Raw genomic sequence first — 24307 nt, 5'->3', positions numbered from 1 at the left:
GTTAAACACGAATATTTTTATCTATCGAACTACTGCGCATTCAATTATTTGGCAGTCGACAGCGGAATGCACAGGTCAGCTTGCTGTAAGTTTTGTATGCAACTATTTTTAGGTAAGTAGTCTATTATTTATTTATATGCACTTCTTACGCGTTTGAGCAATTAAGTTCAACACTTTCGATTTTGTCAGTCACGATACTATACTCTAGAGTACGGTTTAAAACGTAGCGATACCGTGCATATAATGTTTCATTATCAAAAGATATTTATAGCTGTGCGATTTTACATTGAATGCGTGTACGATCTATTAACATAATCGGGTTCACAACGACCTTAAAAAAATATGAAAACTAACTAGAACGCAAACCCAAGTCGATATAAATGATAACGCATGATACGCTTTTTTATCAACCACAGATAAGAACGAGCTTTTAAGGGTAATACAGATCGTCTTAAAGGTATTTCAAATCGTCTGATTGCCTTAACATGTGGACAACTCGGGGACGTATTTAACATTAATTGTTTCATCAAATCAGAATGTTATCTTTAGCGAGTCAAACAACATACGCCTTTTTCCCTGTTCAACTTTTTTCTATCTTTGTTATTTGTAATATGTTTCTTTTGCAATGGAACACGTAACTAAATAACGTTTTTAGTTTTGAAAATTTAAATTAGATAGATAGTTAGATTTAAGTAAACAATAAACCCCATAAAAGCTGTCTTTCCTCAGATGCTATCTGTTTGTTTCATCCAATTAATATGCGTATTTATATACTATTTATCTTTAAAGAGTTTTACCATACTTTCAATTATGTAATAAAATGCCTTTACTTAAACGATTTAATCAAACTCTTTATAATACGTGTTTCCCACTTAAATACGACAAACAGACTAACCGACTAACATATTATTCAAGACTTGTACACAGTACATCACAACACATACATTTACAAAGAATATTTCATCATGATTAGACATGCTCATTTCCATATTTAGTGGAAAAAAATTCACAACACATAATCAACAGTTAGGAAACATCATTTACCCCTTCTGTAGTTGAGATGAAAACATATTGAGTACACATTTAAATTTGCAAAATATATGTATAAACAGTTAACAATTCATAAATGCTTATACTTGTTCCATTTGTTTTCATACATAAATATAACTGTGAAGTTGTTGAAGTTGAGAATTACGGGTACATTGTGTTAATTTAAAAGAGCGACCGTACCAATTGTTTAATGGTGATTTGTTAAGATGTTCACCTAGTGAACTGAAAATCTCCGCTATGGCAATCGCCTGCGGTAATCGTGTAAGTGGGGTTACAGGAAGAAGTGCGACGATACAATTAACGCCTTGTTCCAGACGTTAGTACTCATAGTTCATGGCGCGTTGGATTAACGTCTCAAAGGAAAGAAAAGGTTAGGCTTGGGTTGAGCGGGGGAGAGAATCTGTAACCCGAGTTTTTGCGTAATGTATTAAACCACAGATCCGTTCCGTTATGATGGTTTCGGTTGCTCATCAGTTATATATTAAGCGTTTGCAATTTATATTTTATAAGCGCAATATTCAATTTAAGTGAATGAACGTACATCGAAACTAGATCGTAGTGTTTGACTTAACATGAGATAGGGGTGCCATAGTGTTAACTACTAGTAACCGGTAAAATGGCTAATTTTCAGAGATATGCAAGATTGTTTTGAACAATTTTCGTTGATTTGTTTACTAAAAACTCTACTTGTCATGCCAATCTTAAATTGTCATCAATAATTGGCTGGAATTTAAAATGCGTTCAAAGGAAATGTCTTAATTGATTTACTCCGTGATTAAGCTCGCATGGGCACAATAGGATTTGAACATAGTTCAAGTGCGTTTAAAAACATAGACGCCCTTTGTCGTTTCTGTGTTAATAAATGGCTGTAGCAAAAGCTTGCACAAATCTTTACATTTTGATCTTAATAATAATGAAACATATCAAGTACATATTATAATCTGATTTAATCTCTTTTAAACAGTTTGAAAATCAGTTTTACTCCGTTAAAATATATGCCCGCCAGGTGGCAAGAGAGTGTTTCGTTTATTACTATCGAATAGGTTTATACACTTAAATAAAAACGTTTGAAAACATTTCACAAGTCCCAATCTCAAATGCTTAATAAACATGTATCTGACCCGGTAGTTTTATGTTATCTCAGTGTCCTAGATTGATCTATTCAATTCGTTGTAAATTCTCCCGTTTTCCTTAGTTCAGAATGATTTATGCACTAATTTATATACCTCAGTCGATAGTCGTGATTTTTTCGGAAATGAATAACCTATTTTTTTCTATATTATTACTGATATATCAGTAATTTACAATTAAATGAAACGGTTGTATTATAATATTGTGTAATTCGTCAAGGAGACAAGCTCAGCAAAATAATTACAAAGAACATTTAATGAACTAGTAATGTACAATGCTATTTGCGTAACAAGCATAAACGCTTGGACTGAATGTATAAGAATTATAATTGCTCATTAAAATGTTAAGTGTTATCAGCGATTGCTACAATTTGTCGCTACCAAATATACTGTTAAAAATACACTTGTTATTGTAACAGGTTGATTTTTATTTTATTTAACGTATACGCTATTCAAACAATACAACACATACAAAAATAGTTTAACAAATCCTGCCACTCAAACCTGAAATAAAACAACAAAACATTTGCAGTTAATATAAGATTTTTTGAAGTGACGAAGCGGCGCAATCGAACTCATTTGTCATAGTGATTATACCAGGACACGACAACAAGTTTTATAACATAATTTGCAAAATGTATCTAAATAATGATTGTGTTTACGTTTGACATTGAATGTTCTCATTGTATGTCAAAAAAATTGTACAGGTAAACATTATTCTATATCATTGTCGAGCGTATGGAACATATAATAAAATACCACTTCATGACAAAAACACTTTGTCACAGGAAATTACATCATCACATTTAGCCTCTTAATACATTCAGTTCAATTTTAATTAAATAATTTTTAATTAATTAATCAGTACTTAACGATTTAAGCAAATAAGTCCTTCAGACATAAGTCATGATAGCATACGGGTTTGGTAACTTGAGTATTTCCTTTTGTACGGTTAGATTGTCACGTCATAAAATCATCGCTGTATACAACTAATCAATATATTCACGCGGTTTCTTTTTAATCGATGATTTATGTCTGAAAGCCGTATAATGTGTGTATTTCGAAATGTATGAGGTCCTTTCGGCCCGCATTATGTGAAGATCCGGAGTCTTAACGTCTGGTATGGTGACCTCCTACCAAAGAAGAGGCCTTAGGTTATCGGAATTACGATTTTCGGACAGGCAATTGCATTTACCGTCATAGCATTTGGTATGTGTCAGCGTCTTAAATTGATAAACTAGCTCAAATATATATAAATAAACAGTTTATTTATAGATAAAGAAGGAAAACGGATAAAGCTACGGTATCACGATCGTTTGGATTATTTATAAAAAAAAATAATGAAAGAAAAACGCCATTTTAGGTATTGAACTCAATACAGAATTCAAAAATTGGTTATAACTATTTATTGTATTCAAGGAATTTGAAACATTTTAAGATTGAATATAATACATACTAAAGTGAATCTTGTTACCACGTGGTTTATTTGTCATACCTGTGAAATGTACGATAGATTCATAATTTTGAAAATACTAGGGATTTGTTTGTAGTTAAATTATATGCAATACCAAAATAACCAACAAGAATTGTGAACAGAACATGGTTGTATCCATTCATTTATTTATTTTATCATTTATTTATTTGTTTATTTATTTATCTATTTATCTATTCATTCATTCATCCATCCATCCTTTCATCCATCCGTCCATCCATTCGTTCGTTGGTTTGTGCTTTCGTGCGTTTGTGCGTTCTTGCGTTTGTTCATTGGTATATTAGTTCATTGGTTCGTTCGTCGGTTCGTTCTTTATTTTAATAAAGTACCTCGCAACACGAACAACGAACTTCGGGAAGGTGTTTGGCATTTACAAAGTAATGCTTCATGTTCCATATAATGCTTGCTGCCTAACACATAGACGCCGATCTCAATTGAAAATAATAAACCTGGGTTTTGAAAGTGTGAGAGTGTGATTTTTAGTTTGATCACCAATAAATACCGTCCGCACAGAGTCGTATTTTCTTTTCTGTACTACGGTCATTTTAAGCTTTGGGAATTTGAGTTCAACAGAGTGAACACGTTCGATTTAGTCAGTCACGATACTTTGCTATATAGTACGGTTTCAAACGTATCGATACCATGCATATACTGTTTAATTATCAAAAGATATTTATAGCGGTGCGATTTAATATTGAATGTGTGAACGATTTATCATCAATATCCTCTTCACAACGACCTTTTATGAAAACTAACTTGAATGCAAACCCTAATCGATATAAGTAATAACGCATTATTTGCTTTTTATCAAACACAGATAACAACGAGCTAAATGGGTTAAAACAGATCGTCATTTATGTATTTCAATCCGCCTGATTGCCTTGTCATGTGTACAACACTGGAATGTATTTTTTTGCAATCATTAATTGCTGCATCAAATGTTTTGTCAACTTTAGCCATTAAACCAACATACGCTTTGCCTTGTTCAACACTTGTCTAGCTTTGTTATTTGTCATATATATGTTTCTTTTGCAAACTAATTCGGAAATAAACTGCTTACTAAATCTTAAATCATGAAGCTGCCCCTGACCTTGAAGTTAACACTCAACCTAATACAAGCTGCTAACAATATCATTTAAATACACAATATATTTATTCTACATTTGGCTTTCTTAAAGTTATCAAGCGACGCACATGTCTAACAGCAGATGCTATCAGTTGGATTTATAAAAGTATTTGCGTAGTTAGATACAATATATCTTTAAAGGGACTTAACATACTTGAATTATGCATTCGAATGTGTAAACCTAATCGATTTAATCATACTATTCATACCAAGTTTCTCCCATCGGAATTCGTACCCGCGACCACTGGTTTTATGTAGAGGACAACAATACGACGTGACATGTCATTATAAAAGTGCATCATATAAACCATGCGGCTTGATAAGTTTCTACCACAGGAGGGAATTCGTTGAACAAACTGTGTCGACGACATACATCTCAGGTCATTTAAAAATATCAAAGATGTGGGCTCATAGGTTTTGAGAATAGTTTTTAAACCTGCTATATACGTCTATGTATCTTCGGTATTGTATATATATATATAGTTTCAGAATTTACTATATGTAAACGATCTAGTTGCTAAAATCAAGTATAATTATACTTTATATCATATTCGCTTGGTTTGTGAATATGTCAGAACAGAGTGGTATGTTGAATAATACTCAATTTGTGTACAGAACCTTGAAATCAACATAACACACAAGTATATGGGCGAACGGATACAACTAAAATAGTATAACGTCGTTTATATGTTTTAGTCAATAACATAATGAACGAATAAAAAAATCAGACATGTTCAACATCATAACAAAATGCATGTTCATATGCTAAAAACATATAATGACTGTTCTTACAATCATTCAGTTGAAATACAATAAAAACTAATATTATGCAATATTATAGCTAATAAATTGTTTCCATAAACCCGACCGACTCTATTTTTGTTACATAATTTCGCTATTTTCGAGTATTTTCGCAATGTTTGCTCACATAAAGATAAAGTATGTTTGAACAGAGATTTTGAAGATTTTTTTTATCTAAATATCCATATTAAAGTGATAAATACCTCTTGTATCAAAAGGACGTAAACGGACAATTCTGCTGACCTACCTAACCTATCTTGTTGGAGATGATTTTTAAAACAGAAAATCTGAATCAGTCTCTTCAAAGTAGTTAAGGCCGATAATGTGCGAGTCATTTGAACTTCAATTTGATAACATAATTGACATAATCTATGTTGTGATATAGAGCTGGCGGTCGAGTTTAATGCAACGATTAGATAAATTGCCACATGATTCAATTATTTCAAAATGTATGAAAACATACGTGCGCAGGACATTGATATGTGAGGTGCTTTGTCTACCTGGAACACAACGTTTTGTGTAAGTACTACTTTTTTTTCAAAATGGTCTCTAGCACTCTCTACGTTGAATATCGTAAAATGTAACAAACGATGATTTGTTTAAGATTATCAGAGAAACCTGTTAAAGCTTGTCAAATAAACCACATGACAATGTAAAGTTTTGCTTTAAATGCCAAACTAATTTGTGTATTGAATTCTGCTATTTACCTGTGGAGTTGTTGGAGACTTACAGGTGCATTGTGTTTAGTAAATAGAGCAACCGAACCATGTATTACAGAGCGATTTGTGTAGATGTTACACTAGTGAACCGGAAATCTCCTGTATGGCCATCGCTCTCCGGATGTCTTGATTCTGGGGTATCAGGGGTGAGGACGATGATTCAATTAACTTCCTGTTCCAGAGACGATTTGTTGCCTTTTAGTCCCTAGTGGAAACTTATAGTACACTGCGGATCGGATTAACGTCTCAAGCGACAGAAACGTTATGCTTGGGTTGAGCGGGGGATAGAATCTGTAACCCATGAGTTCTTGCGTCAGTGTGTTACAACTAAACCACAGAGACGTTCTGTAATGATCGTATAAGTGGCTCGTCCGTTATGTGTTAAGCGTTTGCTATTTATATTTTATAGGCGGCATACTCAATTTAAGTGAATGAACGTGCATCGACGCTCGATTATTGTATTTGACTTTACATGAGTAAGATGTGCTACAGAGTGAACTAAAATGGCCGGTAAAAAGTTACTAATTTTAAGAGATAGGCCAGAATGTTCTGAACAATTATCTTTGATGTGCATACTAAAAACTCTGCTTGTCATGCCAATCTAGAGTTCTCATCATTAGCTGGCTGGAATGTAACATACATTCACAGGAAATATCTTAATTGATCTTATCCTTGATTAAGATCATATGGGCACAATGGGGTCGCCTTTTTGTGGTCACGTACCATCCTTAATGTCGCTCAAATTAACTGTGTTAATTTTCACGGACCACACCTATTGCCAATACTTAACGGAACAAGGTCATGCGGGGTCAGAAACTATTCAACACAATCCACTTGAAGAATGCATTAAAATTAACTTAGAAAGACACATGTTGTACCGAGTCACCAAAAAACTTTGTCTGAATATTTGTATGCCATCTCAACCAGGTTAGAACATAGTTCTGCTCCTTAAAAAATAGTGCTGCAACAATACGCCAAAAACCCTATTGCAATATATTGTCAGTTCAAAAATCCGTATTGCAATATATTGCTAACTTGTACCAGAATTATAACGTGCCAGCTAATCACCAAAATCAACTGAATTACAAAATCATAACCTTTGTATTGTATGTTTAGGTTCTAGTTTTATCCTATTAGTAATTTTAGCCTTTTTTACAAAATGCTTGAAAGATTAGTATTGTCATTTTGTCCATTGGATATTTCCATTAAACATTAAACATGTTGTGCAATTGTGGACGGTATACTATATAGTGTTTGCAATAAATCTCTGGGATATTAACATTTATTGATTATAAATATGCTACAAGTACAATATGACCAAGTCATTACTGTTTTATTAAAACTGGTAAAGCATATTTATTGCTCAGTTTACAGTTCAACTATGTAACATAACACAATTGTTCAATAAACTTTACTTCATGTTTTTCTTTAGAAATATAAGCATGTCCACTTTTTCTGAGTCCAAGCTTGCATGCTGGGCAGTTAAAATGATTTTTGATCATTATTACTTCTGTTTATAATAACATCAATTTACATTTTTATTATGTAAATAATTGTTTTTTCGTATTTTCGTATTTCCACAAGCTTCATCTTAAATTTAACAGTATGACATGCAAAAGCAGATCATGCTGACTCCCATGTAACAACGCTACTCCGTATAATGCACTTTTTAAAATGCTATATTTACGTAACAATTTATTTTTACTAAATACAGATTTGTTTTGTTTACTTTGATATTATTATTTCGGATGGCTTTTCTGGACAAAATGTGGATTAATTTTTGTAGAATTTTCGTACCGGTATGATGAAAATCGTATCGCAATACAATATGCGGAATGCGTATTGCGATATATATTGATATACCGGTATATTGTTGCAGCACTATTTAAAAACATAGACGCCATTTGGCGTATTAGTTTTCATATAATGCTACAGAACAAGCTTGTAAAATTTTTATATTTTGATATTTATTTGCATAAATCATATCTAGTATATATGCTCTGATTAAATATTTTGCCTGCAAGAGGGTGTTTCGTTTATGACTTTCCAAAAAGCTTAGGAACAATCTAAACGTCATTTATTTAGCCTATATATATCGTGAAACATGCTTAAACATTTTTGTATACGTTCATATGATTATCCTGACCATTACTGAAAATGGTTCCGCACGCAAATGTTCAGCGGTCATTGTTCTAAAATTTCAATACACACGCTTGAAAACACTGAAGAAGTCACAATCTTAAATGCGTAAAAAGCTTTTTTCTGACCCGGTGTGTATGTTATCTCCCATTTGCTTTAGTTCAGAATGATTGAAAGTCGTATGTGTTGCGTACATGACTAACCTATTTCATTTTAATAATATTACTGCTAACTGAGTAATTTACAATTACATCAAACGATTGTATTATAATATTCTATATTTCGACAAGTAAAGAAGCTAATGACAAGTATTACATAGAACATGTTTAATGAACCTGGAAATGTACATGTAATATTTGTTAGAAAGCATAAACAGTTGGACTGAAAGTATAGGTGTTATAATTGCTAATAAAAATATAAAGCTTTAACAGAGATTGCGACAATTGTTCTCAACCAATTATAGTGTAAAAGAAATACAATTTCTATTGTCACAGGGTAATTTATATTGCAACAATCATATAAGCTATTCAAGTACATAAGTATAAAGGCTTTAAAAGAATACAACACATACAAAAATAGCTGTACAACTCCTGCAACTCAAACCTGAGAAAACACAATCAGTTTGCAACTAATACTATATATTTTTTTAGATGACGAACTGTTAAAATCAAATCATATTTTAATATATGTTTAATAGTGTTTATACCTGTGCACGTCAACAGATGATAAAACATTGTAAAGAAAAAGTATCTCAATAATGATTGTTTTACGGTTGATATTGAAAGTTCTTATTCGCTATCAAGTAAATTTTATAGGTAAACATTATTCTATTTAATTGTCGAGAGTAATAAAAATCAAATTACAAAACATTTCATGACAACAACGCTATGTCACAAGGAATAAAACCATCTCATTAAGCCTCTAAATGCATTTAGTACGAATGTAATTAATAAATCAGTAATTACCGATTTAAGAGTGGGTAAAAAGTCCCTCAGATATTATTCATGATAACATTTGGTTTTGATAACTTGCGTATTTTGTACGGCTAGATTGTCCCATCATAAAATCATCGTTTTACACAACTAACCAACATGTTCATGCGAATGCTATGTTATCGATGATGTTTGGTCTAACATCTGAATAATTCCGCTTAGCACATGTTTATATACCTAATTACAGCCGGCATTCTAACAAATAAAGGACTTCATCCTTTCCAGTCTATCAGACATCCATTTCAATGCAGGCTCAATCTACCCAGCTATCCTGTTGCTACAAGTTGTTCCATTAACAAATGAAATCCATTAATTAGCGATGACTCCCTGAATACGCGTTTAGCGGATATAACGCTCGTGATTGATCTTATTCCGATTCAGTAAGTTCGAGAATGCTTTAGACTAAAAGATGATCTAGCTTGGTCACACAAAGAGTAGTTTGTGCGGACAGTTGACTTATGACGACTTGTTTAACGGGGTTCTTAGGGCATGAGTCATTCAGCAAATAGTTCATATCAGTAAGGTTACCTTTCCGGAATATATATTTAATTTTTGATGAAATAGTATCTAGTTCTACATGATCTTGCGACTTCCTTTGGTAAGATGTATGTTGTGATGAATAGTCTATTCTACTGAGATACTAACTAGGTTTTGTGCGACTGGTTCTGTAAATAATTTCTAAATGACAATTGTCTGGTTGTCTAGATCTAATGCGATACAACATTCTATCTGGTATGCAATAAACCATTCAACATGGTATGCATTACACTATAATTTATGGTATGCGATACATCATTACATCTGATATGCAATACACCATATTATTTGATATGCAATACCCCATACTATCTGGTATGTAAAACACCATACTATCTGGTATACAATGCACCATACTATCCAATATGCAATCCGCAATTTTATCTGGTATACAATACGTTATACTATATAGCCCGAGTTTGAATCTTGGTCACGTGTTCCCAAAAACTAGGTGTTCTGTCAAGTCTTAGAATATCTTTGTTGTAACTCTAGAGGCCATATGTATGACTCTTGACAAAACCTGGTCTGAATATGTATCTTTAAAATGTCTACGCCGAGTTTAAATCTGCGTGCACAAACTAGGTCACTTGGAAAATCTTTGAAAACACGTTGTTATCACCATAGAGGCTTTACTTTTAAATCTTGATGTTTATTTATCTTGACAATATCTAGGCCTAGCATCTAAGTCACTTGCTTGTAAAACTAGGTGAAAATGTCGAATCTTAAAAAAAAACATGTATGACTCATTATTGATGAAACCTTGCCAGAATATATATCTTGACAGTATCTTGGCTAAAATTTAGTCATTTGCGTAAAAAAACTATATCATTAGCTCAGATCTTAGGAGAGCCTTGTTATCTATAATTGTTGACTCAAACTTGATGAAACTTACTTAGAATCTTTATCCTGATTATACAAGACGATATTCGTATTACACACACCTTGCTAGATGGCACAATTTTGATTCAACCATGATAAAACTTGTGCAGATTGTTTATCTTTTTTTAAATATATGTGCCGAGTTTGAATCTGTGCCACGTGTATCCAAAATCTTTGCCACAAGGTCAAATATAAGAAAAAAAGATTAAACTACTACGTAGGTTACATTTATAGTGAGAAACTTGGTTTGCATGTTTATTTTGAAAAAAACCGTGGTCATGTTAAAATCTAGGTAACATGTGTTCGAAAACTAGGTCACCATGTTTTGACCATTGGTTTACATCGAACAGGTATGCGCTTGAATGCCAAGTTATATTTGAAAGGGATTTCTTCACGGTTTGGAAAAATGAGAGTAAAGAATACGATCATAGATTCTTACGAAATGTTTAAATTGTATTCAAATAAGCGAAATAACACCAATGAATAAATAATGATAAAAGTATCCCATCGTAATGGATAATGCTAACGTAATATCGGTAAAATAATACCGTGTTTGCAACGTGTTTTCACCGATGACTTATAAAATACGCGTATTAATAAAAATAACTTAACAAGGCGCAATCTAAGCAAAATCCTGAATGTTTCAGTGTCACGAATATGCTATTGCTTTCAGATTTCCAGGTTCGAATCCCGAGAAAATCCATAGTTTTTTATTTAACGTTTCTCTTGAAATTATAATTGATAGCAAACTGTGTTCATACGCAAAGTGTAAAACGCATCAAGTAGTAAACACTTATCATAAATTAATATATATAAACATAAATATATTTTTGTCTATAGGATATAGAGAGATTAACATAAATCTAGACACTGACAACTAGCATAACGTTCTAAAATTCATTTCGGAAAGACCGCTGTTATGTACACATTAATATACACATAATATAAAATTAATGCTATCTTGTGTGTACTATTATGAATATTTAACAGGACCGACGATATTCAAATGGCTGAATATGGTGGGGAAGGCGAAGGCGATAAATTGCAGTTGGAAACGGTGCGAATGGTGTTAAGGGAGGAGATAAATGAGGCGTTACATGATTTTAGCATTGGACCGGTACACAAAAGAGATGAAAGGGCGAACGACATAGAAGCTGAGTACCAACAGAAATGTCGAGGTAAGTGCAACTATAATATAATTTAAAAAATGACTATAATCGCAGTTTGCGATGAGTACGTGGACGTCTGTAGTTTTGGTTAGACATTGTCGTGAAAATAAATGTGGGAACGAGATGCTTTAAAGTTTTTCTCAATGGCAATACATTTTGATTTGTCTCTTAACCAATGTTACATTAACATAAATAATATATATGAGTAGAATATTGTATGAGTACGTTTGGAAAGTAAAAGATGTTCAATAATTTGTCAAACGAAATATAATTACGACTTAGGCATAATTTCATCCATTCCAAACAAAAAAAAAAACTGATGTAAAAAACAAATACTGACCATTAGTATGTTAAAATTAAGAACGTTTATAATGCCAATAAAGAGAGAGAACAAATCGTTCGAGAACAAATGGATCACGGCCACACATTTGGCTGCATGTATACAACTCAAAGTTTATTAGTCTTTTAATAACTTTGCATTAAAAGTATTCACCCAAGTATTACATATTTGATTTATTTAGTTCATCTGAGCGCGAAAGTGATTCAAACTCGATGAAACTTGGTAAAAATATTTTTCTTTACAATATCTAAGCTGGGTTTGATTCTCGAACACTAGGTCATCAGTTCAAATCTTACAAAAACACATGTAGTGTAACTACACTCTAAGCCACACTCATATTTCAGTCTTCACGAAACTTGGTAATAATATTAGTCGTAACAATTTATAGGCTGTGCTTGAATCTAGGTCACAATATTCCTAAAACAAGGTAACCTGATCAAATTTTAGAAACATATTGCTACTGCTGAGAAGGCGGCAAGTATTACTCATTCTTGTTAACACTTTGCCAGAATATTATTTATGACAATGTGTCACACGTGCCCAAAAAGTCGCCCAGTCAAGAACTGACAATTGGTTTACTTTAAACTCCGGTGAGCTCTTCAGGATTATCAGCGCCATCTTGTTTTCCAGAAATGTCGTGTTTGCGCGCTTTGAACTTAAAATTGTCAGTTTATTTAACATATTATTCACGTTGCTAAGAAAAAACAACAACATACGTATACATGTTTTGAATATAATTTAGTTTAAGTAAGTGTATTTAGAAATTAACATTTTCATTTTATAGTTCTTAAATCGGGTCATATAAGAGTAAATGTTGGTTTTGAGGAAATCTGATTTTTGTTACGTGTTAAAAATACTTTTTCATTTTATGGGAAAATGAAAATATTATTTAAAAAATCTAATGATTGAAAAAAAGTGTTTATATCTTAACAAAAAAACAAACAAACAACATGCTTGATTAAGAACATTGAGAGAAAAAATTGTTAGTTTCTGCAGCGATTATTTGGATAAATATTATTTTACATTGGACAACAAATTTCGGACCCCATCTCCGCTCATTATGTCTCTGATGTTCGTTCAATCAATAGTATACCCACCCATTCTGGTCATAATAAGAGGTCATTGTAAAATTACTAATTATAAGCCTGTTTGTTTTATTTTAACTCGAACATTTGTGGGGCCTGCAACATTCTAATGGAGACTGAGTTGAAAAATGAATTTTTGAGGTAATTTGCTGTAAGAAATGGCAACAAATTTCGGACCCCATCCCCGCTCATTATGTCTCTGATGTTCTTTAAATTAACAGTATTCCCACCAATTCTGGTCAGAATAAGAGGTTATTGTAAAGGAACTATTTGTAAGCCTGTTTTTATATATTTAAATTGGAACATTTTAGGGGCCTGCAACATTATAATTGCAACTGAGATTACAAAAGAACTTCTTGAGTTATTTGCTGTTAGACGGGGCTTTCCGTTGACAAATCATTAACAACCGTTTCACGGTGTAAAAGTAGTTCGGTAACATCGTCGGCATTAAACGTTTTATAAACTCCCACATCACAAATCTTAAGGAAAGAAAACATTTAAACCACTAAGGATTTATTCGGTCCAAATTGTGATACATATTATCGAATAAGATTCTGATCATATTATTTACAAGACATCCGCGATTGCAAATGCCCATGATTAATTTTAGTGTTACGTTATACATTATAGTATGCATACATATATTAAATCATGATAATTCTTTATTAGACCTATGGTTTGATAATTAGTATCAAACCAACAAGCTGTTGTTTTCATTTATAGTTATAAACAAAACTGAGATGTTAATATCTTTATAGAACAATAAAAAACGCCGCTTTGAACAGTATTAAAATATGTTTTTGTTTTGCGAAAAGAAACATATACAACAAAGCAAGTTTGAATGTGGAATATTGATATGGTTCTTTCCATTTACATCTCGTCTGTAAATGCGTGTATAATTTACAAGTCGAATTTATTAAATAATAGTGATGTGAAAATAAGGTCATAATTGAAATCAAAGCTATAACGATTCTGTTCCCGGTGGCATGTCTTCACATAGAATGTTGACAATAAATACCTGTCGCAACGATACTGATACTTTGTGAGTGTCATTATCTTAATAAATCAATCAATGAAATTAAACATGTAGTTTTAAAGCGAAAGCATACTAAGAGCTAAAAATTTCAATATTCAATATATTTTCAGATTTTCTAGGACGGTTGAAAGAATACTACAAGAAAACAATGAAAATGCTACCTGTTTCGCCAATATGGTATGGTCGTGAGAAATCGATTATGGATATATTTGTACCGATACAATTAAACCATATCGCACTCGAGAAAAACGGATCTCGAAGAGATACGGAACAAAAGGTAGACACATACAAGGACATGTTTTATAAAAACACCACATTGAGCGACCGAGTATCCATACAAGGAGATCCTGGAATGGGCAAGACTACGTTTCTTGCTAAATTGGTCCTTAACTGGTGCGATTCAGACTCAACAGATCCGGAGCCCAGCTCTAAATTCAGTGATGTAGAAACATTACAGAATTTCAGATTTTTATTCCACATAAAACTTCGAGACTCAATTGGGCAAAGTAAAGTAGTAAACATGATCAAAACACAAATAATTGATGAAATATACTTTAATGAAAAACAACAGAGGGAGGCATACGATTTACTTGGAAGCATCTTGGAAAGGGAGACCTGCCTTGTAACAATGGATGGGTTAAACGAATGGACCGATCACACACAAGAAAACCCTATACCGAAACTGTATTCTTTATCCAAGCAATGTGTTGTCTTAACAACTTCACGACCCTGGAAAATGGCTGATAAGCGTATCAGAGATTCTGAAATCGGTACACTAATAGAAGCGGTTGGAATAACTGAAACCGAACAGCTTATACGTAATTTGCTACGTTCAATGACGGAAGACGATCAAGTGTCATATAAAGAATTTATGGCCTACGTAAAGGAAAGTAAATTAAACCATTTTCTGGCGTCGCCTTGGATGCTTACACTCCTAGTTAATTTATGGGTGGACAAAACGTTTTTAAGTGGATCATTGTGCGAAATAAATAAAGTTCTGATATACACCCTTTTCAACAAAGAGCTACCAGAAGATGGGTTAACTGAACACATTCCATCGGAAAATGCAGTTTTCGAGCATCACACAGAGATTTGTAACGCACTAGCAAGGGTTGCATTTAATTTCACGATTGGCTCTGAAAAGTCACTAGTATTAAGCAAACAGGATTTATTAAGTACTGGCATGTTGTCAAATAAACAACTCGAGTTTGCCATCAGATCTGGTGTTTTAAGTGAACGACATTGCTTCTCAGCCGCATCGTGTAAATCGCAAGTTTCATTTCTACATGAAACAATCCAGGAATTCTTTGCTGCTTCTCATATCGCTACTTTGCCGGATGACACAATTACGAATATATTTTGCAAAAGTAAGTATAATGTGTTGGAAATCAGCCATGTAATCATTTATCTCAGTGGACTAAAGTGTGATGTAGCTAATAAAGTAATACAATATCTGACAGAAGACGTTTTCAACGACGTAAACACAGAACTTGACTGGATAAGAATTGGATCAGATGACACGTACACGACATTAAGATATTACGTCGTTAACCGTCTGATGTTATCTTTAGTGCAGGACATCATGATAAGCTGTTATCAGGAGGCAAACGTCAGCAGAGAAAAGCATTTTCGTCTGGAAATGAGTGATTTCATATTTAAAGCAAACGTAAACAAGAAAAAAAACGATGATTTGTTGCAAATTTTAATGATGAACACGTCCAATATACGAACACTCAGTTTAGAACGCAGTGTAATACAAGAACATACAATATTAACAGTCCTTCAACAATCAACACATTGCATCGAACGTTTGAAAACGCCAATATCTCGAGCAATTATATCCGCACTACATAATCTGAACGTAAAACAGTTGGCTTTAATCGGCAATAGCGATGTGTCATTGTTTTCCGAGCTGCTGCCATCCATGATTAACCTGACGCTTTTGCTGATAGAAGAATCTGATTTTAACAAAGATAATTTCCCACCGCCCTCTGTTGAAAATGTATCGAATGTTCGGTTGCCTATACTGTTAGAGCATGTTGCTTTATTGAATTGCAAAATTTCCCTTGAATGGCTGTGCAGTTTATTGATCACACTCTCTTCATTAGATCATCATGTCAAGTGTACTCTTTCCAATGTTGTATTGCATTTACATAAAGAAACCCGTCGGCACGAATCACGTATACATGTATCGGACTTGCGATCTGAAATTATGTCACATGACATGTCGAATATTGAGATATTAGTGGACAATGTCAGTAAGGAGCTGTTTGAAATATTACGTGATACACGTGTGCGGATCCTTGACCTGAGAACGGCTGAGTGTGCATTGGATTTAATGAAGGACTCCCCTGGATTGTATGAAACGTTACCCACAATTAATATTACCAGTCTGAACATGACTAAAATCGAACATCCTGACATGCTGTCACAGACATTGCCTCTACTCACCAACTTGCAGCAGCTAAGGATATGTTTAAAACGATATATGGAGATAAAACTACCAGAATCTTTAAAGTATGTGTTTATAATTTACACCACATTTTCCCCTACATCATTACAAAATTTCGTGCAGGACATGTATACCGCAAAACAAAACGTGGATTTTAAACTGTTGTTCCGTGTTGAAGGGAATGAAGACGAATATACGAGAATCAATCAAGAAGTTTGTAAACTGGATACAGTGGAAGTGCAACAGTTTGATGTTGTGGACAAACGACATTATTGTGGGGTTGTTGCTGCTACTGCTACACTTTTTTCTACCGCTGATGAGACTGATGACGATTTCGATAAGCATTTACTACGGAGAGAGGGATATGTTGATTCAAGAACGTGGTTGCATTATTGTAAAATTCGACTTCATGTTTCATTATCAGAGAACCTTCATCGCTAGCGAAACTCGTGCCCCTTTAATATTCTTTGGTGCAGCTTTGTTAAAGCGATTTCATGAAATATGATAGAGAGTATATAACTAACAAATTATACATAAATTTCGAATCATCGCATTAATTGATTGTATGCAAATATAGTCAATTTGTTCTCAGAGATATATTAATCAAAAGTACATGTCTATTTTCTGTTCGAATAAAACATATTCTGTACATTAAAGGTATATACTTTTTACATGCAATTCAAACACGTGTCGGAAAATAATTTTGAAAACTATCAGTTATTTTTTTAGTTTACCGTTACATTAATTAAGTATTATTAATTTAAAGAAAATGACCTACTCTTAATTTAATACGATCAATAATTATTTATTTAAAGAATAATACTTTAACAAAGTATAATAATTCACTTTTATATATTTTATTTATATAAATATATACCATGCTCGTCACATTTCTGTATAGAGAAAAATCTAAACCATTATATTTACATCTTCAAAAATAGCATACTCTTTTATTTGGTGTAATTGGATATGCGTTCGCATTGAAAATACTTATTTCAAATCTTGTTTTAATCACATAATAACACACAAACTTGCGCTTTATTTTCAAAGAAAATACGTCTTTTATGCAACCGGACTTCAAACAATAATATAACGTGAAAATGGTGTCGTAAATAAATGGCAATGTCTTTCCGAAATGACCATTATAAACAAGTTGCATTGATGATTCGTCCAATGTATTGAAAACGCAATGATGAGTGTACACGGGCCGTCCGAAGAATATTGACGACTAGTACGTTGCTTTGTTGTGGCGATTTAGGGCGTTGTCGGGAAGCACCGTCCCGGGATGCTCGAGTCGTGATCATGGTCATCTGGCTAGATCCCAAGGTAAAGCTGACAGCATATCGACCACCTCGAGAAGTCAGCTGTGCTTTGCAGCCAAAACCGCAGTCTTAGTCGAACGTCATTATATCTGGTGCCCAAAACTTGGGAAGCAACGTTGGCGAAACGACATAAGAGAAAACCATTATCATCATCGCAAGTTGTCAAATCTATTGTACAAAGCATGTGGCGATCGAAGCGCATAAAATCAGCAGTCCAGAACACGATCACCATAACGTCTAATCAAGTCTCGGAAGTGCAGAATATAGTTATTATCGCAGGTCAGTAAGTCAGCAGAGAAGAATATGATTGTTCTTGCGGGAACCAATCTCAGCAGCGAAATCAATATTCATCTGCACGTGTTAAAGTAAGCAGCGGCATTATGGCTATTATTGTGGGACAACAAGTCAACCAGCAAAGTCGTTGTGGTTACAGTGACGAAGTCGCAGCACAAACTCTTATTATCTTGATAGGTAATTGAATCAGAAGTGCACATCATGGCCATCAAAGCAGTCAACAAGTCATATATGCAAATCAGGATGATCATAACAGTAACCAATTCATTAATGCATATAATTATCATCAGTGAGACGTTTGTCATACCAGCGGATCACGAATTTAATCATTAAGCCATGGTCTAAATAAAGTGTCATCAATTAAGCATCCTGAAGCAAGGTCATATGGCTGGTTAATATGATAGCAACCAAACCCATGGTCATAATCGCGGGCATCGACGTCAGAAGCTCAAAAATTGTGCCTTGTAGCTGGTCACCAGGTCAGTGACTCACAGCCAATAAGGCAAATCATGTCCAACCTCACATAGTTATTAACAAAGGTCTCAAACCGCAGTTAACCATGAATATTGTGCAAACAATAGTCATTATCACGTGTCGTCAGACCAACAGTGAAAACCAGTATTGACGCGGCTTGAGGACTTTTTATCTACAGTGCCAGACAATCATGATCCATCGAAGGCAATTTTACTGTTCTATTTAAATTGAAATTAAATTTACCTAGAAACAGTCTATGCAATTTCAACAAAGAACACATAACTTACTTAAATATGTTCTGAACATTTGATTTCGTTTCTAATAATGTAAAGGACACATTGGATTAAACATGTTTAAACATGTATATTATTCGACTTGAAAAAAGTATTAACAGCATAAAGGAAAATCGCATATTTTAGCACAGTATTGGTTTCATTCACTGGTGATTGTAGAAAATATGTTTGTATAGTTTGCGGTTGAATTTAACTTGCAATTATCTTCTTTCTTTAACAAATATTCCCTATTTATTCGCATGTATTTGTGTTAAACATAACGTCCATTCAAAGTGCCTAATACTCGATCTTTCTCTAATGATGAAGTATCAACGTACATCTCGAGTCCATTCTGCTCCCAGGTTGATGTACCTTCAAAAGTCTTAGGGACCGCCCCGATCATAGGTAGAAGTCACAACCCCTCTCAGGTCGTTAACGCAATCATCCCGAACGTCTTAGCGTCTAATCTGCTTTCAGAATGACGTCACTTCTTGCATTAAGGATCCACTTTTCTTAAACGACGACGACCCCTTTACTTACTTATGATTAAATGTACTGTGAAGTTGGTAATAATTGTGCTATATTGTTCCTGATATCGGATTGACATTTACTAGCGTACCGTTATTATGCACGCGCAATGCTATGCTGTACCGAGAGAATTTTGAAAGACAAACCTATTTTCCATCATATCATACTAAAATTGGTATTTATTCTTTTACAGCTGTCTGCTGTAGACATGTATATATTAAATAAATTCGATTTGTTAATATGTCGTCATTGTTGACAGGAGCTGTTTGTAATTCATCATCGTCTGCGTTGATCACTATATTAATAAGCAAAACTTATAGGTGAAGGAACATACACATGTTGTACATAGATTATAGATGTAAATTTTTTCATCCTTTCAACAATTAAATATAATGTAATAAGCCTGATATAATTAACATTAAACGATAACTATTTAATATATTACGTAATAACATTTGCCAATTGTAAATTGTTTCTTGCACATGTTCATTAATATCCGTTTTTGTATAGTAATTGTGACTTTTTCGTTTACACAATTGATATTATTAGCTTTATGTGTCATTAATTATCTAACTTTATGACGTAAAAAAAACTACCGCGTATCATCACACAACCGTTAACATCTGGAATATTCATGAAAATCCACTGTAAATATATTGTATACATTGCACATAAAATCTGAATGCCTCACTCTAAATAATATGTGCACACCTTATGTATCTTCATAAGGATTCATTCAAGTGAGTAGAAATGGTTCTGAATACAGAAAGCTGTCTCTTTAACAGTGGCGTCAGTGGTTTTAGTTATCTGGATCACTATATACCATCTGGGATGCCCTAATCAAGAGCTATGAAAAAACTACTACGGAGTCCTCCACGTACCTGTGTATATTAGCATTGTTAAAGCGCTATTATGAACTTAAGTAATACTGCAACGTTTGAAACAACTTCAGAGTCAGGTTTATGGTAGGCGACATTTTTGTTTGTTTGTAAAGCATTTTAGTTATGGATAATTATATATATATTACATGCATTTTTCAGTTTTTTATCATTAGTTGACAATAAATCCATGCATGTTGAATTCTAGATATCAACTTAAAAAAAAGTTCTCTTAATTTAGAACATAAGTGCATTCGCAGCTTATTTTGTGTACATATGTATTTGTGTTATTATTATTTTCTTGCTACAGGTGTGTAAATAGTGTGCACTATAATAGTTGATTACTTAGAATATGCTACTGTAACGTGATGAGTAACAGAACATACAATATATCGTTATTAAACATTGCCAATAAGAAAGTTTTAACAATTTTGAAGTTCCGATTCAAATGGTATAAAAATGTGTCAGTTCATGATGGAATGTAGCTCATTTTATGTTTTGCATTTAAATATAGTTTCAGCAAATGGTCTTTAAAATTGTCCAATAAACCATTTTGCTATATATACCCAATGTTTATCTGACGTGCACGTTTATATGTATAAAATATCATTTATTTTTGTTTTGTCCATAAATTATTTAGTTTTAATAATGTATATGTAAATATTATTTCGAATCTTATGACAATTATGTAATCTATTGTTGAATACCCGATGTCGATGTTTTTAATGTGCGCTTGACTTAGAAAAGTCATCGGACGAGTTTGCGTTATCTGTAGTAGTCTAATGCTACACAGATAGATATAAATCATGTGAATGTGTGTATATAAGAATTATAATATATGTGTATGTATTTCTGTGAATACTATATATTTTGTGTATAAATATTGAGTTACTAGTAATCTTAATATAAAATAAACAAATTAAGTATGTTCATGTATATTAGAAGATTACGTTACAAGTAACTGCGAATTTAACACTGTAAAATAAAAATATGTTTTCAAATGTCAAAGTTTACAATAGTACGTTCGTTTGCTGTCGCTTTTTAACCAGGTTTTCCGAAGGAAAAAACTGGTTATTAGATTGGCGAATGCGGGCGGGCTGGCTGGCTGGCGGGCTGGCTGGCTGGCTGGCGGGCTGGCGGGCTGGCGGAATAAGCTTGTCCGGGCCATAACTATGTCGTTCATTGTCAGATTTTAAAATCATTTGGCACATTTGTTCACCATCATTGGACGGTGTGTCGCGCGAAATAATTACGTCGATATCTCCAAGGTCAAGGTCACACTTTGAGTTCAAAGGTCAAAAATGGCCATAAATGAGCTTGTCCGAGCCATAACTATGTCGTTCATCGTCAGATTTTAAAATCATTTGGCACATTTGTTCACCATCATTGGACGGTGTGTCGCGCGAAATAATTACGTCGATATCTCCAAGGTCAAGGTCACACTTTGAGTTCAAAGGTCAAAAATGGCCATAAATGAGCTTGTCCTGGCCATTACTATGTCATTCATTGTGATATTTTAAAATCATTTGGCACATTTGTTCACCATCATGGGACGGTGTGTCCCACGAAAGAATCACGTCAATATCTCCAATGTCAAGGTCGCCACGACTAAAAATAGATTTAAAAAAAAAAAAACTTACAAAGGGGGTTAATTTTTTTTGGTCATTTCAAAAGTTCAGTTTGAGTTTTCTCCCTTTATCAGATTTTTTTTTCACAATGAAAACCTGGTTTTGTGACAATTTTGTCCCTTGTTACTTTTGAAATAAAAATACGTACTCAACTTGTAAAGATCGTTGGTGTGGTGTATTACTGGAATGTTGCATGTACATAACATAATAATCTTATTCATGAGATTTTTCTTACTATTAAACAAATGCTCAGTTTATTATCCAGTAGGGATAAAGATACACATTTTCATAGTTATTTGGGCGAAATATTACAATAAAATAGTGTTTTTTACTATGAAAATTAAACAAATGCATAATAATTTCACGTACTTTTGTGCAAATGAAAGTATTATTAATAATAACAATCACCAATTAGCCAAACTCACAAGATATCTGAAACATATGTGTATTAGCATTTAATTTTTTTTAATACCGTATATTGTACGAACTAGCGTTGACCTTGGCAAGGAAGACAGGAAAAATGTGTTTTACAAAGATAGCTTCATTTAATAGTAGTTTATTTCTCCGTCTTCAATTAGTTTAGTTTTTATGCGGGTTATTTATATATGTTTATGAACACATAGTGAATTCAAAAGGTGTACACATTCGTTTGTCCATATACAAACATGTATGTTCATATGTAAGTTAAGCCCCTGGTGGTAGTTTATGTTGAACTCTCGTTTATATTTTAACATACACGTGTATGTACGCCATGTAAAACTATGAAATTTGCTATATAATTATGAATGGTTAAGATGTGATGTGTGTGATTTAAAAAAAATATATTTATGATATTTGTTTACGTTAAATTTGTATTGTAAGAATGTAAAAACATTATTAAGTTTACTTCAATGAAATCTCCGCATGTTCATTTTATTTTCTTGATTGAATTTCGACCTTATTTCAGTGAATGAAAACACGTAGCGTTACAATACAGACACTGTGCCTACAAGATAATAATCATACTAATAAGGCGCTGTTTTACAGTAGTATTGGGTGCATTAATGTACATGCATCATCACATGCGTCAATAAGGTATCAGAACTGCAATCGTGCACTATATTCGATTTTCTATAATTATCGTCACTCCAACCGTTTTTCAAGTATGTTCGTACAACTACAAAACGTCGGTTTAATATAAAAAAAAGACAATAGTCATTATACGCGACACTTGTATCACAAAGTCCAAACATTAGCTCGTTAATCCTTATTTACTATCTTACAAGGCAAATGTTATGTAATAACCTAGAAATATCTTCTTACTAAGTCTTGCCTGCACAATATTTATGTTCATAAGAGTGCAATTTGTGGAGGAATGTTCCAGATAAAAATCGTGAAAGAAAGAATGATGATTTTTACTTTGGAATGTCTGAGAATCCTGGATTGGTTAGTATTGTTTCTTAAACTAAGATTTAAGGTACAGAATACCATAACAATAGGACATATGCGAGAAAAGAAAAATAAATATTCAAAAAGTCGTAATACTGTTTCAATACCTCAACACACACATACATTTGTTGAACTGGTTTAATATTAAGTTTTTACATACTGTCCTGGTTTATCCCTGTTTAAAATTCATATTTACATTTATATATACTTGGTGTAGTTGTTAACCTTTGTACTGTTTTATTTTCATTAAACTTGTCTTTGTAGAACGCTTTCTTATTGTCATGTGCAACAATACATCATTATTTGTTAGAAAACAAAGTAATCTTTACAGCTATTCAAATCCATCATAGTTGTTGTTGTTGTTAAGTTTTATTTTAGGATTATATTAGTTTTCATGACTCAATGCTTTGTCAGGTAATGCCGTAAGTTTAATATTTGACATGCGCTCATGTTGTGTTGCATGGTATAGTTGAATTGTCATATGGTGTTTTATTATGGAATACTTATCAATGAATACAATAATTCTATAAACAAAA

The 24307-nt window shown here is 33.1% G+C and overlaps 1 protein-coding gene across 4 annotated transcripts; it reads left to right on the top strand.

The window, feature by feature from the left end:
- Nucleotides 1-24307, top strand: LOC127881854 (uncharacterized). Of its 4 annotated transcripts, XR_008050310.1 has the most exons (4): nt 5903-6118; nt 11856-12043; nt 14606-22009; nt 22172-24307. XR_008050310.1 is itself a non-coding variant. In XM_052430017.1 (3 exons), exons 2-3 carry the CDS (start codon nt 11872-11874, stop codon nt 17386-17388), a joined length of 2955 nt encoding a protein of 984 aa, XP_052285977.1. In that variant the 5' UTR covers nt 1-112; nt 11856-11871; the 3' UTR covers nt 17389-24307. The 4 variants fall into 4 exon arrangements, 2 of the variants coding, with proteins under 2 accessions (XP_052285977.1, XP_052285976.1); XM_052430017.1 differs by lacking the exon at nt 5903-6118 and adding an exon at nt 1-112 and having other exon boundaries at nt 14606-24307; XM_052430016.1 differs by having other exon boundaries at nt 14606-24307.

This window comes from Dreissena polymorpha, chromosome 5 (genome assembly GCF_020536995.1).
Source record: "Dreissena polymorpha isolate Duluth1 chromosome 5, UMN_Dpol_1.0, whole genome shotgun sequence".
NCBI classification, from domain to species: domain Eukaryota; kingdom Metazoa; phylum Mollusca; class Bivalvia; order Myida; family Dreissenidae; genus Dreissena; species Dreissena polymorpha.
This window is presented reverse-complemented; position numbering and strand designations above follow the sequence as displayed.